The 17027-nt window shown below is 43.2% G+C and overlaps 4 protein-coding genes across 4 annotated transcripts; 3 read left to right on the top strand and 1 right to left on the bottom strand.

Moving 5' to 3' along the window:
- Positions 1–162: 162 nt before the first annotated feature.
- Positions 163–3987, bottom strand: ephx5 (epoxide hydrolase 5). The gene is made up of 10 exons (XM_068741268.1): positions 3936–3987; positions 3776–3824; positions 2681–2894; positions 2397–2577; positions 2074–2283; positions 1866–1995; positions 1431–1642; positions 1180–1288; positions 945–1070; positions 163–866 (listed from the first exon to the last, which is right to left on the bottom strand). The coding sequence occupies exons 2-10, from the start codon at positions 3796–3798 to the stop codon at positions 656–658; spliced, it is 1416 nt and encodes a 471-aa protein (XP_068597369.1). The 5' UTR covers positions 3799–3824; positions 3936–3987; the 3' UTR covers positions 163–655.
- Positions 3988–4140: 153 nt separating this feature from the next.
- Positions 4141–5610, top strand: cst3 (cystatin C (amyloid angiopathy and cerebral hemorrhage)). Its single transcript, XM_068741459.1, has 3 exons — positions 4141–4415; positions 4816–4923; positions 5104–5610. Exons 1-3 carry the CDS (start codon positions 4203–4205, stop codon positions 5191–5193), a joined length of 411 nt encoding a protein of 136 aa, XP_068597560.1. The 5' UTR covers positions 4141–4202; the 3' UTR covers positions 5194–5610.
- A 6480-nt stretch (positions 5611–12090) lies between these two features.
- LOC137896055 (glycine N-acyltransferase-like) lies at positions 12091–13526 on the top strand. Its single transcript, XM_068741585.1, has 5 exons — positions 12091–12162; positions 12325–12444; positions 12545–12647; positions 12924–13050; positions 13127–13526. Exons 1-5 carry the CDS (start codon positions 12091–12093, stop codon positions 13524–13526), a joined length of 822 nt encoding a protein of 273 aa, XP_068597686.1.
- Positions 13527–15390: 1864 nt separating this feature from the next.
- On the top strand, positions 15391–16834 carry LOC137896057 (glycine N-acyltransferase-like). Its single transcript, XM_068741587.1, has 5 exons — positions 15391–15462; positions 15625–15744; positions 15845–15947; positions 16226–16358; positions 16435–16834. The coding sequence occupies exons 1-5, from the start codon at positions 15391–15393 to the stop codon at positions 16832–16834; spliced, it is 828 nt and encodes a 275-aa protein (XP_068597688.1).
- Positions 16835–17027: the final 193 nt, after the last annotated feature.

Genomic DNA, 17027 nt, shown 5'->3' on the forward strand with positions numbered 1-17027 from the left:
GTTCTGGAACCCGTGTACTCAAGTTGCATTTTAATGGTGGCTGGAGTGAGTTTTGAACTTTTTATTTTTTTTCATTTATCCGTCAGTAATTTAAAGAATGATCATTTTGATGCCCCAATCAGAGGGGGCAAAGGTTTACCCTCGTTCTCTGTATAAAAAGGCCGTAGTCAAGCCATGTCAAAAACCTCTGTAGAGAATTCAATGACATTTCAGGTATACAACATTTTTATGCATATTTGAACTATAAATATTTTTGTTGTAGGACCATATCCTCCATCGTATCAGTTAAACTTGAGCTTTCCAGTAGTTTACTTAGTTTCTTGGACACGTTCAACATTGTGCGTATGATTAAAAGCCTGACTGTTGAACCAACAGTGGTTTTACTGGATTTTTAATAGTGAGATGAGTTTTCAAAATTTTACTGTCATTGTGACTTAATGTGTTTTTATGAATGTTTAAAAAAAAAAAAAAGAAATCTAAATTCTATGGCCGTACAAAGAAACGACACAATACTGGTGCAATATGTTTTTAATGTACATCTTGAGTGTTTCATGTCTTAAATTGGTTTCTGTGAATACATTGCAGTGCCAGATGCCGTGTATGTACAGTATGTTTACATTTTTAATGCCTGAAAGAAAGAACATATGCTTCGTGATTACAGTTTACACAACTTCTCGACTTTTTTGACAAACTGAACAAGGTCATTGGCCAGTAGCTGGGGCTCCTCAAAGGCAGCAAAGTGGCCTCCTCGAGGCATAAACGTGTAGGAGTAGATGTTTTGATACCTAAGCTCTGCCCATGACTTGGGGCAGTGCATCAGCTCCCCGGGGAAGGCGGCGAGTCCGGTGGGCACAAATATCCCTGTCCTGAAATAAAAAGGTGAAACTTTATCTGTTTATATGTCTTTCAAAGAGTTTCAACAATAAAATAATTTGGCCACATACTTTGCATCCACTCTTTTATCAGGATTGCTCTTGAAGTTCTCTTTGTAGAAGCGCATGGAAGAGACTATGGAGCCGGTGGTCCAGTAGATCATGATGTTTGTGAGGAGGTCATCCAGGTTGAACGTCCTGTGAAGAAGCCAGAGAGCAGCCATTTGTAGTAAATAATCCATCAAACCTTGTTGACTTAACTGTATAAATATGCTTGAAAAAGGCTCGACGCGATGCCCCTTTGTACCTCTCCAGCCCACCATCCACTAGATCTCTGTTCTTTAAGTCAGTCCAGGATGAGAATTTCTCGAGAATGTAGGCTGCCAAGCCGACCGGAGAGTCATTCAGTCCACATCCTGTTCATACAGATGAGCACACATTAAGAGCTGAAGTAACGCGTACCATGTGGATTCTCTTAAAGTCTATGCAGAACACTGAAACGGTCTTTGACCCATCAATAGCGTCAGCGTGATCGTCGGAGTTTGTGCGAGTCCCGACCTGCGGTGTCCGGCTTCGTGGCCTGGATGTGAAAGTAGCCCGATTCCCTCAGGATCTCCCACACGTTCTTCTCAAAGTAAGGGAACATCCGCTGAACGTCTTCCCTGCCCAAGCCCACCAGGAAGGGCAGATAAGGGCCGATCATGAGCGTCAGCAGCACTTTGAAGCCCCTTCTTGATGTGAACATGTTTAAATGCAGTCCTTTCACACATCTGGAAAAGATTATGAAACATTTAAAATGTGTTGCTTTCATCTGGGGCAAAAGATATTTGCCCATTTGCCAGTCTGTGATTTCTAGTTTCACCGTTAGTCATTTGAGCATGATGCTTATTGAGAGCTCCGTTTCACAATTCAGGAACACATGACACAATGAGCAGCGGTAATGCTATTGCAGGAATAACGTGTGGAATGTGAGGGCTTGTTTCTCCGTCTTACTGAGGCTTCATCTGTGCCATGTTGGTGGTGATGAGGGCGCCCCAGTCTCCTCCCTGCAGATAGAACTGGGAGAACCCTAACCGCTCCATCAGTGTCAGGAAAACACGTGCGGCAGCAAGGGAATCGAATCCTGAAAATACAGAGGAAGCGCATCCATGCACTTCTGCTGATGAAGCTGAAATGCACTCCTTTATTCAGAATCAGCTACCTTGTTTTTGGGGCGCGTCTGAGAAACCATAGCCTGGTAAAGATGGGCAGATGACCTCAAATGCAAGGTCATCCTGGTTCTCTGTGAGAAGTGGTAGAATCTTGTAGAACTCGTAGAAGGAGCCCGGCCACCCATGAACAAGCATAAGAGGAAGAATCCTCTGATTCTCACGACGCGCTGGCCGCACATGGATGTAATGCACATCCAGTCCTGGAAAAAGAAAAGAAAATGCATCACCGTAAATAAATTAATAGTTGCAGAATATCCATATTAGGAGGGGTTACTCGAAAACAAAGATCGATTCAGTGGGTGGCTGTGTGCACCTTCTATTTTGGTTTTGAAATGAGGATACTTGTTAAGCACTTCCACCTGCTTTTTCCAGTCAAACTCATTTCTCCAATAGGAAACCACTTTCTTGAGATAAGTGGAATTGAAGCCATACTGGAAGCCGCTATCTTCTAAGGGATCAGCGTAGCGGGCTCTGTCAATGCGCTCCTGAAGATCCTGTTGGGCATCAACGCATCACCGTTTCATTATTAGCCTGTTTGCTACTTTTAATCTTGTAGGCAACAATAACAATTTTGAAAAATGCACAGATCTAAATGACCTTAATCTCTTCGTCTGAGGTTTTCACTTTAAAGGGATAGATTCGATCGTCCTCTGACAGCGGTTTCTTTCCAGCGCCCCACCATCCGTCACCGAGAGGAATGCTTTTCACTTGTTTCCTTTTGTAGAATAGGAATGCTAATATCCCACCTGCTGCCACGGCTGAGCTTATTACAATCTGCTGTTGGACTGCATCCAAGGCAAAGAAGGAATCCCTGCAAAGTGCAGAAAAACACTGAAAAATGTATCTGGACATGATAACATGCTCTGATATTATTATACGTCAAGTTGGAAGCCAGATGATTCAGCCACTGGTGTATATTAGGTTAAATGGAAAAGCTAGTAAGTTTTTTTCCCCCCTAAGGCTCTAAGGCTGAACTTCAAGAGAGAAGAGAAGTCGGCTTCAGGAGCTCAAAACCATCCAGAAAAGTCAGACATTTTTGAATGCCATTTGTTTTTGTTTTTTGTAACTTTTGGAGCTTATGGATCAGCAATATGGAGGTGGGGGGGGAAGCTGATGTTGAAAAACAACATCTTACACTGAAACGTGGCCGTGATTCAGTGATGCGCTGGAGCTGCTCGGCTTCCTCAGAGACCGGAATCCTGCAGCAAGTATCAGGAAAACTTCAACGACAATGATCTGGCCATCACTGGGCATCCCAAAAGGACAATCATTCCAAGTTCAACTAGCCATCACAGCTCTCCGATTTAAATCCAATCGGAAAATCGGTTGTAGAAGCTGAAGGTGGATGTAGCACACAAATCAGGGAATGTTATAGGAATGGAGGCCTTTGTCCACGAGGAATAACTAGGATTCCCAAGGAATGCTGGCTGGAGCTGGTGTTTAGATATGCATTGTGTTTGTTACAAGCACTGGAGACGGTCTTCATTAGGGGGCAGTTTCACTCTCCTCCAATCAGAGGGGCGTTTTTACGTTGCGTTATTAAACTCATCTTGTTTCATCTGGTTATTGCAGCAAACCTGATCTAACATGCAGTGATAGTTGTATACTTTTGGTTCAAATTCCACATCAAGATGACATTTCAGAATCAGAATCAGAAGTAGTTTATTGACATTTGATTGAATGCTTACTTACTTCAAACATTGTAGACTTTGCATTGCGTAATTCCAAAGGTAAACACTGCCTGAACAAGAATAAAGGTCAGATTTATTGATTTATTGATTTTCCTGTTTCTGCATAACGCTTCTAAATTTGAGGAGAAACACACCGACATAGGAAATAGGCTACAACCTACCTTTTTACGTCCTTTAAAAAAGAAAATGCCCCGATAATATTGATAGAACGACTGCAACTGACTGGAGGGACTAACGTAGGGACTTCCTGGTCCACAAATCGATCACACCCTCAACAGGAGCGCGAGACCTCGGAGAGTGACGTCGTTTGCCAGAGAAATTCCTGATTGGCTGAGCGTTGTGCCACGCCCTATTCCGCGTAGCTTATATAAGAGAGAAAACGCCTGCTGTGTTTTGTGTGTTTTTTGGTGCCTCGTCGCTGAAACAATATGCGGAGGATTGTGCTCCCTGTCTTTGTGGCGCTTCTCGCCGTCGGGTTCGGGTCCGGGTTTGGGTCTGTGATGCCCGGAGGTCCCATGGACATTCCCCTTAATGACACGAAGGCATTGGAGGCCCTGGATTACGCAGTTGGCAAGCACAACGACAAACACCGCGACACGAGCGGACGCGAAGTCGAGGAGGCGGTGAGATTTCAGAAGCAGGTCAGTGACGTTGATCAGAATCCGAATCAGAAGGTGTTTATTGCCAGTGAGGGTTCACAGACTAGGAATGTTTCTCCGTGAAGTCGTGCTAAATGTAACATTAATGACTAAGAAACAAAAAACATACAAGTACAGACGCATCACAAAACAGCAGGAGTGGATACACAGATGTGTACTAGCAGCAGTAAAACTGCTTCCCCTTTAAGCGTTCAGTCGATTTACACGGCTCTATTTTCACAGGGTTTACAAGGAAAATATAAATAATCTTGAACAAAAACCAGGTCATCATAACTCTTTCAACAAATCTAAATTCTGTTTTGTTTGTTTTCGTGATAAATGCAGTTTTGAGCAGGATGTTCTGTGATCCATAATTCCACGACCTTCCGTCTTCTCCCCACAGATTGTAAGTGGCACCAAGTACATCTTGACGGTGCGCATGAGGAAGACCGGCTGCCAGGATGGAGGTGCAGATGAACCAAGTCAAACTTGTGTTGTCCAACAAAACCAGGTATGTAAAAAAATATATATATATATTTTAGTCCTATGATTTATTGATCGTCCCTTCAGGGAGGAAGTTATCTAATCCTGAATTGTTCATGATCATTGATTTACTGTTGTGTGCTGCTGAAATCATGAAACAAAGGAAGGATTACTATACAATGTGTTTTCTCAACCTTGTGTTCCCCAGGTTTACGAGTGTACATTTTCAGTGGTGGTGGCCCCGTGGAAGGATCTGTCCATCTCACATAGCGAGGAATGCAACGGGGAAAATGTTTAATTGTTTGCACAATTATCTTGCATAATCTTTGTAGAAATGAAACACAAAAGGCATCAGTATTACCGTAGTCGGCCTATGCAACTCAAGTATATGCTTAACTGAGTAAGCTTCGCTATGTTGAGGTGTTCTAAGAGCAACTTTGTGATGCTCATTCAGTCAAACAAATGGAAAATACTTTTGTGCTGATCTGTTCATCTAAATAAAAACCACAACAGTATTTTAAAATGAAATTTGAATTGAAGTTGTTCATGACCTTAATTGAATGTGCCGATGTAGCCAAGTACAATCTAAGCTTTTGCTGATCATGCTTCAGTTTCTTTTGGGGGGGGGCATTCCTACCCGTCATCTGACTTGGACCATTAAGGATATGAATCCTGTGACAGGGAGAAATACATTTTTACAGATAATTAAAGTAACCCAGATTAATTAAAAAAGGAAACCAATTAAGAACTTTGTTTTTGTGACATACAGGCATTGTGACCCGTTTTTATAACTGATGTGGCTCAAATGACAAAAGAACCTTGGCGTCTGAAATTATTATGCAGCTCCTCCTCGTCTGCACTCCTCACAGAACTCCGTCTGTAAGCGTTTATGATGAGGAAGGTGTTTTAATTATAGCTCCAAATTATTCAATGGAATTTTATCTTTGTTGGTCTTCCTTTGAAAAAAATACATGTCTTTTCCCATTTACTTACTATTTCAGCCATTGTGCAGGCAAGAGCGTTATCGTTGAACCTTTCTAGGGGGCGATGTGGAGCATTATATTTAACACCAACATCTTGCACTCGGGTGGCTTGGTGGCGCAGTGGTAAGCACTGTTGCCTTACAGCAAGATGGTCGCAGGTTTGTCTCCGGCTTGTGGCCATTCTGTGAGGAGTTTGCATGTTCTCCCCGTGTCTGCGTGGGTTCTCTCCGGGTTCTCCGGCTTCCTCCCACCTCCAAAGACATGAGGTCTAGGCTGATTGGTGACACTAAGTTGCCCGTAGGTGTGAGTGTGTGTGTGGCTGGTTGTCTGTCTCTGTGTTGCCCTGCGATGAACTGGCGGCTTGTCCAGGGTGTCCCCTGCCTCTCGCCCATTGACTGCTGGGATTGGCTCCAGCTTGGCCCGCGACCCGATAGCGGAATAAGCGGTTAGAAAATGAAATGAAATGAAATGAAATCTTGCACTCGACTCCAGAGCAGGGGTGGGCAAACTTTTTGACTCGCGGGCCACAATGGGTTCTAAAATTTGGCAGAAGGGCCGGGCCAGAAACAGATGTATGGAGTGTTTGAGTGAACTAATATAAATGATGTGTAAAAGACATTACATGAAAGGATTTGGCCTTTTACAGGTAGCATTACAGGGAAAAGTTCAAATGAATGAGGTTTAATTATAATACAATTTAATTTAATGATATAATTTGGACAAGTTCAGCGGACCGGATTAAATAGCCCAAAGGGCCGTATATGGCCCCCGGGCCTTAGTTTGCCCATGCCTGCTCTAGAGTGATGATTACATTTTTCTGTGCTGGTGTTTGATGAAAATGCATAACATTAAAGCTTTTCTGGGACAAATTGGGGTACATCTGTGCATCTCCAGCCACTTTTTTGCCTTTTGGGTCTCGGGTCTGCTGGAGCATGTCTCAGCCGCCTCCGGAGGAGAAGCGGGATACACCCTGGATGAGACGCCAGCTTATTGCGGGGGCCACATAAAAAACAAACAACATGCACATCTACAGACAATTTGGTGTGACCAATTCACTTACACTGTATATTTTTAGAGGTGGGAGGATTCCGAGGAAAAGACACAGGGAGAACATACAAACTGCACAGAAAGGAATCGAACCTGCTGTGAGACACCAGTGCTACTCACAGCACCACCGTGCTATCCTGAATTAAGGTCAATAGGGTAATAGGCTAGTGACAGTGCATCAAAGCTGGAAATATTACATCTCCACTTGCCACAAGGTGGCACTACGACTTACAGAATTTATCGTTTCTTGCTTGATACTTCATTTGGGACACCTATTCTGCTCATTAATTCAAAATTCTAATTCGCCATTCAAATGGCAGCAATTTGGCCAATTTTTATTTTTATTTATTTTTTATTTTCAAAAAAAGAAGAATCAGCTGGACTTGTTCAAGTTTGGTTGAAGATGTTTCACCTCTCATCCAAGAGCCTTCTTCAGTTCTAAACTAGAAAACGACAATCAGAGATTGCAGACCCTCGCCTCCAATAGACTATTGGATCTTGTGAGACAGTAAACAGGGCTTCCGGATCAGAGGGGCCAAACCTGCTCTAGCTTGCTGCTCCGGAACGTGCTACAAGACTCCTTCTGGACTCTTTTCCCCATCATGCCATTCGTGTCCCTCCCTCTTAAAGTGGCAGTTTACAGCACAGGCACAATTCCAGATGTAAAAATAATTTTAGAATCTGAATCCATATCCGGATCAACGCCATTCTCGGGGAGGACCGAGCCACGGACAGAACCTTGCTTGTGTAAAATTTTCAAGTTGATTGGGTTACTAGTTTTTGACTTATGCGCTCGGACAGACAGACAGACAGACAAACAAACAAACGCACCCAATTGCAATACCCTCGCCTCCTCTTCGGCGAGGGTAATAACCGGTAGAGAGTCCAGATACTTACACTCCTGTTGGAGCAGAAAACTCCACCATCCTAGGCTTCCTAGCCCTTCTTGTTGGCAACACTCAATGCCATTTAAAAAAAACTCTGAAGATTTCTTCTTGAGTCCCACCGCCCACTGCGGCACAAGTTAGGGGTCATTAGAACCCTGAACCGCCAGGCCCAAAACATCCCCACCAGAACAGAAAGAAAGGACAAAGAGCAGAAACTCATCCGGAACGCTCTAAAGACATGTGGCTATCCCAACTGGGCATTTGTCAAGAAAGACAAACATGTAAACAAAAACAACCAGGAACAGGAGCGGGAAGACAAACGGAAACCCGTTGTCATTCCCTACATCGCTGCTGTTTCTGACAATGCAGCATTGAGCTCTGTCCCCAAAAGTTCACAGCCCCCAGCCACACCTGGATGGATCTCAACAAAACAGATCACCTGAGCTGGGGGCAATTTGATTGACTCCTGATGAGTCTTATTGTCCAGGTGGTCTTATTGTCAGTCCTTCGTATCTGGACTCTCTGCCAGTTATCTAGAACTCAAGGCTCGAGGCTATTGGATGAGAGGAGAAACACTTTTAACCAAACTGAAATATTCATTCATTGTCCAACCGTTTTGTCCATTATCGGGTCACGGGCCAAGCTGGAGTCTATCTCAGGAGTCAATGGGCGAGAGGCGGGGTACACCCTGGACAAGCTGCCAATTCATCGCAGGGCAACACATAGTCAGCCACACACACACACCTCCGGGCAATTTAGCATCACCAATTCGCCTAAGATGCATGATTTTGGTGGTGGGAGGAAGCTGGAGAATCCAGAGAGAACCCACGCAGACACGGGGAGAACATGCAAACTCCTCACAGAAAGACCACAAGTCAGATTCAAACCCGCGACCTCCTTGCTGTGAGGCAACAGCGCTCACCACCGCGCCACCGGGCCGCCCCAAACAGTGATTGTTTGATTTTGCTCTTCGTGATCTACCTCGATCTGGATGAATGCGAGGCCTACACAAACCTACACAAACATATTTGTCTAACCAGGTCAAACCCATTGAGGACAAAGATCTCTTTTACAAGGGAGACCTGGAAAAGAAGGCAGCAGCAAACAGTATATAAAATTTGCAACATTAAAACTTCCTCTTATAAAATGCGTGCACACAGATCCATGGTGCACACTATCAAGCGTATGGAGACAGCGGGCAAAAGCATTCATATACATAGTCAATAACAGCTAAAGAGGTTGCTTCCAGCAATTTATGCTTCACACGGAAAGAAATGCAAGACTTGTTCCTCTTGTTCCTGCCTGCTTTTTTGCTACTGAGATAATTTGCAAGCCATCCAACTGCTTCCTGAGAAAAACCAATAGCTCAAGGAGTTGAGTGACATAATCAACACTGTAACATGTCTTTGAAACTCCAGAGGCAGCAGACAGGTACCGACAGACCAAGCGGAGTGCAGCTATTGCGGTTGCTGAGGCAGCAGAGCAGCAGGTTGGTAACAACATGTAATGTTTAACAGGCTCATCAGTTTACTGATATCCCACTAACTTTTTGTTCTTTTGACAAACTTGTTTTTTCTTCAAGCAGCAGAGTTTAATTAGTGAGATAATCTGTCTGTTAAAGTAAGACAGATCAAAAAGATTCTGGGTGGATCTAGATGAAATATTCAGGAAATGTTGGGGATGTGACCAGTGTTGGGTTTCTCCTTTCTTTTATTATATCTCGTGTTGGAGGTGTTTATAATGAGTCAGGATTATAAAACGAATGAAGTTTACTGAAAGGTTTTCAGTAATTACAAAGCTGGTGAGGAAATGCAGCGCTGGACTTTCCCACAGACGCTGAAGCGGGACTCTGTGGAAGTGTGCCGAATGATGTGTGGCAGTGATCTTTATAGTGGGCGTGAAAACACCCAGGGGGGGTTTACACCCTCCTCCTGGGATGGGCCGTTAGGGCCCTCCCACCATCAGTTACAATGTGTGATGCTCAGGGTTGGGCAAGTTACTCAAGATCAGTAATATATTACTTATTACTAGTTACTTGCTGAAAGAAGTAATTACATTACTTTACTTATTACTCCCTGCCAAAAGTAACTAGTTACTTGTTACTTTAAGTTACTTTTTTCTTCTCGCCCTCAATAATTGCATCCTTTCTCCCCCAAAGTCTCACTTTGTGTGTTCAACATTACCGGATGCTTCTTCTCCTCTTTTCTACAGCCGACATTGTAACTTCTCATTGTTAATTTAACTCCAAACAGGTTCCTGCACACACGATGAGACCTGAACACACGACATGATGAGTCCGTCTGAGTCAATCTCGACCCTCATTTGAATGAAATGAACATGAAGACTTTTACTTTGTAGGAATTCATAAATTCACTCAAAACCACATTGGACTCAAACTGATAACGAAACACACTTTTTGAACAACTTCAGTTGTTTATTAAAGCAGACAACAAGCTCAACGTGCTGTTGGGCCATGAGGCCAATGTGTGCTGGTGCATTTCAATACAATCAATATGCACATTAATGTAATAAGAATAACAAGAAAAGCATTTTTTTAACTGTCAGAAGTTGTGCAGAAGGTGCATCGGAACATTCTGAATGTTGCCAATAATACAAACAATTACTGCAATTTAAATACATCTCCAATATTCATGTAAATATTAATCGTCATTTTGTATTCTAAAATTGAATATGAAATGAAATGAATGTAAATGTATAATTGAATATGAAATGTCACTGGAAATGTTTCCGACTTACTGATACGGTCCAAGCTCTGACACTGGGAATATAGGGAACGGACGGCCCATATCACAGTGTCTGAAACCCCATACTCCCGGAGAACCCCCCAGAGGACTCCCCGAGGGACACGGTCGAATGCCTTCTCCAAGTCCACAAAACACACGTGGATTGGTTGGGCGAAATCCCATGCATCCTCAAGGACCCTGCCGAGGGTGTAGAGCTGGCCCACAGTTCCACGGCCAGGACGAAATCCACATTGCACCTCCAGAATCCCAGGTTCGACTGTCCGGCGCACCCTCCTCTACAGTACCTCCGAATAGACCTTACTGGGGAGGCTGAGGAGTGTGATCCCTCTATAGTTGGAGCACACCCTCCGGTCCCCCTTCTTATAAAGAGGGACCCCCACCCCGGTCTGCCAATCCAAAGGAACTTCCCCCGATTTCCATGGAATGTTGCAGAGTCAAATCAATCACGATAGCCCTACAACATCCAGAGCCTTAAGGAACTCTGGGTGGATTTCACCCACCCCTGTGGCCTTGCCACCGAGGAGCTTTTTGACTACCTCAGCAACCTCGGCCCCAGAGATGGAGGAGCTCACCCACGAGTCCCCAGGCCCTGCTTCCTCATCAGAAGGCATGTTGGTGGGATTGTGGAGGTCTTCGAAATAGTTCCTCCACCGATCTACGTCTCGAGTCGAGGTCAGCAGCACACCGTCCCCACCATATTCAGTGTTGACCGTGCACTGCTTCCCCCTCCTGAGATGCCGGATGATGGTCGAGAACCTCTTTGAAGCCGTCCGGAAGTCATTTTCCATGGCCTCACCAAACTCCTCCCATCCCCTGGTTTTCGCCTCAGCAACCGCGGTAGCTGCGCTCCGCTTGATCTGTCGGTACCTGTCTGCTGCCTCCGGAGTCCCACAGGCCAAAAAGGCCTGATATGACTCCTTCTTCATCTTGACAGCATCCCTCACCACCGGTGTCCACCAAGAGGTTCGGGTATTGCCGCCACGACAGGCACCGACCACCTTACAGCCACAGCACCGATTGGCCGCTTCGACAATGGAGTCACGAAACATGGCCCACTCGGACTCAGTGTCCCCTGCCTCCCCCGGTACATGTTCGAAGCTCTCCCGGAGGTGGGAGTTAAAACTCCTTCTGACCGGAGAGTCTGCCAGACATTCCCAACAGACCCTAACAATGCGTTTGGGCCTACCAGGTCTGTCCGGCATCTTCCCCCACAATCGGAGTTGACTCACCACCAGGTGGTGATTGGTTGACAGCTCCGCCCCTCTCTTCGCCCGAGTGTCCAAGACATGCGGCCGCAAGTCCGGTGATACGATGATAAAATCGATCATCGAACTGCGTCCTAGGGTGTCTTGGTGCTAAGTGCACATAAGGACACCCTTATGCTTGAACATGGTGTTCGTTATGCCATATATTTAAAAGCATGAATTGAAAGTCAAGTTCCACTGGGTGAGGCACTTATTACACTCTTCACTGATGACTTTGCTATAACTCCTTTCATATCACCAGAATTACCATGGAATTGACCGGGGAGCAGCTGAAAGAGGCAGAGATCGTGCTGAAAAGAGATTTACCTCAGTCACTAATGGTGTGTCCAGCCGGATCCACTCTGACAAGCTACAGCTTCACTTTTAATGCAGTCTGTAGACTATCTCAACACGCTTACCAGTGTTTAACATACAAGCACATTTAAATATATCCACTGCCTTAATTACTTACCTACTTATAATGTTGCTGTTTTATTTTCAAGCTTTACGGTTGTTTGGTCCAAATAAACAAGACACATCTCAGCCAGCGAAGTCCTGTGACGGTTTTAGTGGACAAATGGCCAGAGTTCAGTTTCATTATGTGTGTTCCACAAGTGAACCAGGTGAAGACTCCTCTCTGTTTTAAATCGCTCTCCCTATCCATCCATCATCTGTCTGTCGGTCAGTCACCTCCTATCTGCTGCATCTATATATTTCTTACAGGGTTCCATCAAACAAGCTTATGCTTTTGCAAAGGATTTAGTTGTCCTCGAGGAAACCATCAGAAAGCAGTCGTTTGTTCATCTGAGCAGTGACCTCATCATTGGTAATAACAAAATAATATTCTATAACAGTTGTTTGTCTTATAATGTACCGATGGAACACTTCAGTGTCCTGTTATTTAAAGCCATCTTCTGAAAATTCAACTGTTTTCTATCAATCACTCACGAGACCAACTTTTTTTCTGCTTAAATACGTCATTTTGTTGGACTTTTATCAGCTTTAATTTTGTTCAAATGACTCTGTTCTCTAAAGATACAATACAAATACCTTTTATTACATACAAAAATAAAAACACATTACATCATGACTTCTGTTCAAGGAACCAGTCTTCACCACAGTGATATATTCAGGACAGTGGGGTTAGAAAGAAATCTGAGCAGTCACCGTAGGTCACTGTGTCGCATGATGATACTGGAGGATGTATCTCACCTTCCCTCTATTGACAGGTAGAGCTTTTCTATGCAATTATATTTTCAGTTTTGCTGTGTTTCAGAATCCTGATTCATTTCTGTTTCTCCACAGCTCTGGGATCTCACTAAGCTCTCTGGATGAGTCGCATGCTGCCTTGGTGAATCAGAAGTGGAAGTTCTCAGAGAATAATAAATTTGTTGAGGGAATCAGGAAGATGCTTACTAGATTTCCATCCTTATGCGTATTAGATGCAGAAGGAAAGCCCGTCTCCTGGATTCTTGTCTACATGACATGTGCCATTGGAATGCTGTACACTGTTCCAGAGCACAGAGGGAAAGGCTACGCCAAAGCCCTGATTACTGCCACTGCAAAATGGCTCCACACTGAGGGCTACCCAGTGTACTGCTTCATAGAGGAGGAGAACGAGATTTCGTACAAGCTCTTTAAAGACATGGGCTTTGTTAAAGATCCTGCATTTAGGGGAGCGTGGCTCAGATTCAGTGATGCTTAAACACTTCAATAAATTCAATCTGTGTTATATATTCTACTGAACTGAAGCGGTCAGGAAGATGAATGACATGAAAGGATTGAATAAAACCTGAAAATGCTTCTCACAAATAAAATCTTTGTTGTAATTTCAAGCATGCTTCTTCACATTTCACCTCTCTGGATAAGCACCGGATTTCCGACTGAATGCATTTAAGTTGAATCCCCAGCATGTCTCCCCATAGATAAATGCAATCTAGCCATACTACCTTTACATACTTTCTACAAATCTTTTTTCATTGTTTCCATGAAAAAACTTCTTCCAGTCAATAACAGTGTTGTTGACAGTGAGGGTTGGTAACAACATGAAGCGTTGGACAGGGTCATCAGTTTACTGGATATTCCACTTTTTTGTTCTTTTGACAAACTTGTTTTTTCTTCAAGCAGTAGGGTTTAATTAGTTACATAATTATTTATTTAAATCCCGGGTCTGTCTGTTATAGCAACACAGATCAAAAAGGTTCTGGGTGGATTGAGGTGAAATATTCAGGAAATGTTGGGAATGTTACCATAAACAGATTAAATGTTGGTGACGATGCAGAAGAGATCCTGCATTCTGTATCACTTTGAAATATTTGTTAACATTGCAGTCAATGGCGCTTCAACAACTAATTGAAGGTTGGTAACAACATGAAAAGTTTGATAGGATAGTTGAATTAGTGATATTATATTTCTCACTGTTAGATTTGCTTCTATTTTCTTCTCTGAAGATGTGAATGTGTTGTGTAATGTTGAAGGGTGAGATCTGTACTGTGAGTTATATAAATAAAGTAAAAAAAAAGAAAGAATCATTTAAATGCCACAGCCTACCCGAGTATTGTCACTCGCCATGTTTGTCTCCTTATGACCATAATGTACCATCTTGTGGTCCGTACAATGCCACTTCTAATAGCACGCCAGGTCACACAGGTTGAAACACGTCAAACTGGAATTGGAATCTTGAACATGACAGTGTTTACTGTCCTCAAATGTAACAAGATCTCATTCCAATACAGGGCATTTGGGGTGTGTTGGAACAGAAGATTTGCAACCAGCAAAACTGAGCACTATATCACACACTGATGGCTGGATCAAAGACAGCAAAAGGACAGAGCTATGCCAAAACCATGGAATTCTGAGTTCAAAGTTAACATGAACATGATCTCATTATTTGTGCCTTGTCTTTAAATGCCAACTTAAATGCAGTAATAATTTAATGAGTGTTCATTTTGTGGTGCTATACCATTTTCCCACCGGGAGGTGGTAACAGACCTCTCAGGTGTGAGGGTAGAAGTGTGTCATTGGTCAAGCCGTCTGCTGCACGAAGCACTTCTGCGTTCCACTCTACAACTATTTGAAGGTTGGTAACAACATGAAACGTTTAACAGGTTCATCAGTTTACTGATATCCCACTAAGTTTTGTTCTTTTGACAAACTTGTTTTTTCTTCAAGCAGCAGAGTTTAATTACCGGTTGTTACATAATTATTTACTTAATCGCAGGCGTCTGTCTGTTATAGCAAGATAGATCAAAAAGGTTCTGGACGGATCTCTGTGAAATTTTCTGGAAATACTGGGAATGTTACCAGGAACAGATTAAATGTTGGTGACGATGTAGAAGAGATCCTGCATTCTTCCTCAATGTCTCGGTTGATTATTGACCGATGTGAATGTGTTGTGTAACGTCGAAGGGTGAGATCTGTACTGTGCAGATCTCACCCTTAACAGGCAATAAAAAGGAAGCCAAATATTTAAAAGCATGAATTGAAAGTCAAGTTCCACTGGGTGAGGCACTTATTACACTCTTCACTGATGACTTTGCTATAACTTCTTTCATATCACCAGAATTACCATGGAATTGACCGGGGAGCAGCTGAAAGAGGCAGAGATCGTGCTGAAAAGAGATTTACCTCAGTCACTAATGGTGTGTCCAGCCGGATCCACTCTGACAAGCTACAGCTTCACTTTTAATGCAGTCTGTAGACTATCTCAACACACTTACCAGTGTTTAACATACAAGCACATTTAAATATATCCACTGCCTTAATTGCTTACCTACTTATAATGTTGCTGTTTTATTTTCAAGCTTTATGGTTATTTGGTCCAAATAAACAAGACACATCTCAGCCAGCGAAGTCCTGTGACGGTTTTAGTGGACAAATGGCCAGAGTTCAGTTTCATCATGTGTGTTCCACAAGTGAACCAGGTGACGACTCCTCTCTGTTTTAAATCGCTCTCCCTATCCATCCATCATCTGTCTGTCGGTCAGTCACCTCCTATCTGCTGCATCTATATATTTCTTACAGGGTTCCATCAAACAAGCTTGTGCTTTTGCAAAGGATGCAGTTGTCCTCGAGGAAACCATCAGAAAGCAGTCGTTTGTTCATCTGAGCAGTGACCTTGTCATTGGTAATAACAAAATAATATTCTATAACAGTTGTTTGTCTTATAATGTACCGATGGAACACTTCAGTGTCCTGTTATTTAAAGCCATCTTCTGAAAATGCAACTGTTTTCTATCAATCACACACGAGACCAACTTTTTTTCTGCTTAAAGACGTCATTTTGTTGGACTTTTATCAGCTTTAATTTTGTTCAAATGACTCTCTGTTCTCTAAACATACAATACAAATAACTTTTATTATGTACAAAAATAAAAACACATTACATCATGACTTCTGTTCAAGGAACCAGTCTTCACCACAGTGATATATTCAGGACAGTGGGGTTAGAAAGAAATCTGAGTATCATTAGTCACCAAAACGCACTGTGTCGCATGATGATACTGGAGGATGTATCTCACCTTCCCTCTATTGACAGGTAGAGCTTTTCTATGCAATTATATTTTCAGCTTTGCTGTGTTTCAGAATCTTGATTCATTTCTGTTTCTCCACAGCTCTGGGATCTCACTAAGCTCTCTGGATGAGTCGCATGCTGCCTTGGTGAATCAGAAGTGGAAGTTCTCAGAGAACAATAAATCTGTTGAGACAATCAGGAAGATGCTTACTAGATTTCCATCCTTATGCGTATTAGATGCAGAAGGAAAGCCCGTCTCCTGGATTCTTGTCTACATGACATGTGCCATTGGAATGCTGTACACTGTTGCAGAGCACAGAGGGAAAGGCTATGCCAAAGCCCTGATTACTGCCACTGCAAAATGGCTCCACACTGAGGGCTACCCAGTGTACTGCTTGATAGAGGAGGAGAACGAGATTTCGTACAAGCTCTTTAAAGACATGGGCTTTGTTGAAACTCCTGCATTCAGGGTAGCGAGGCTCAGATTCAGTGATGCTTAAACCCTTCAGTAAATTTAATCTGTGTTATATATTCTACTGAACTGTTAAATCCCATTAATGAACATGTACTAATCAGTGTGTTTATTAAATTACAGAAAGGGATTGAATAAAGCGTGGGTTCTCTCCGGGTTCCTCCACCCCCAAAATCAAAAACAGGCAAATTATGTGAATTGGTGATGCTAAATTGTCCGTG

Source organism: Brachionichthys hirsutus, chromosome 7 (genome assembly GCF_040956055.1).
Source record: "Brachionichthys hirsutus isolate HB-005 chromosome 7, CSIRO-AGI_Bhir_v1, whole genome shotgun sequence".
Taxonomy (NCBI): domain Eukaryota; kingdom Metazoa; phylum Chordata; class Actinopteri; order Lophiiformes; family Brachionichthyidae; genus Brachionichthys; species Brachionichthys hirsutus.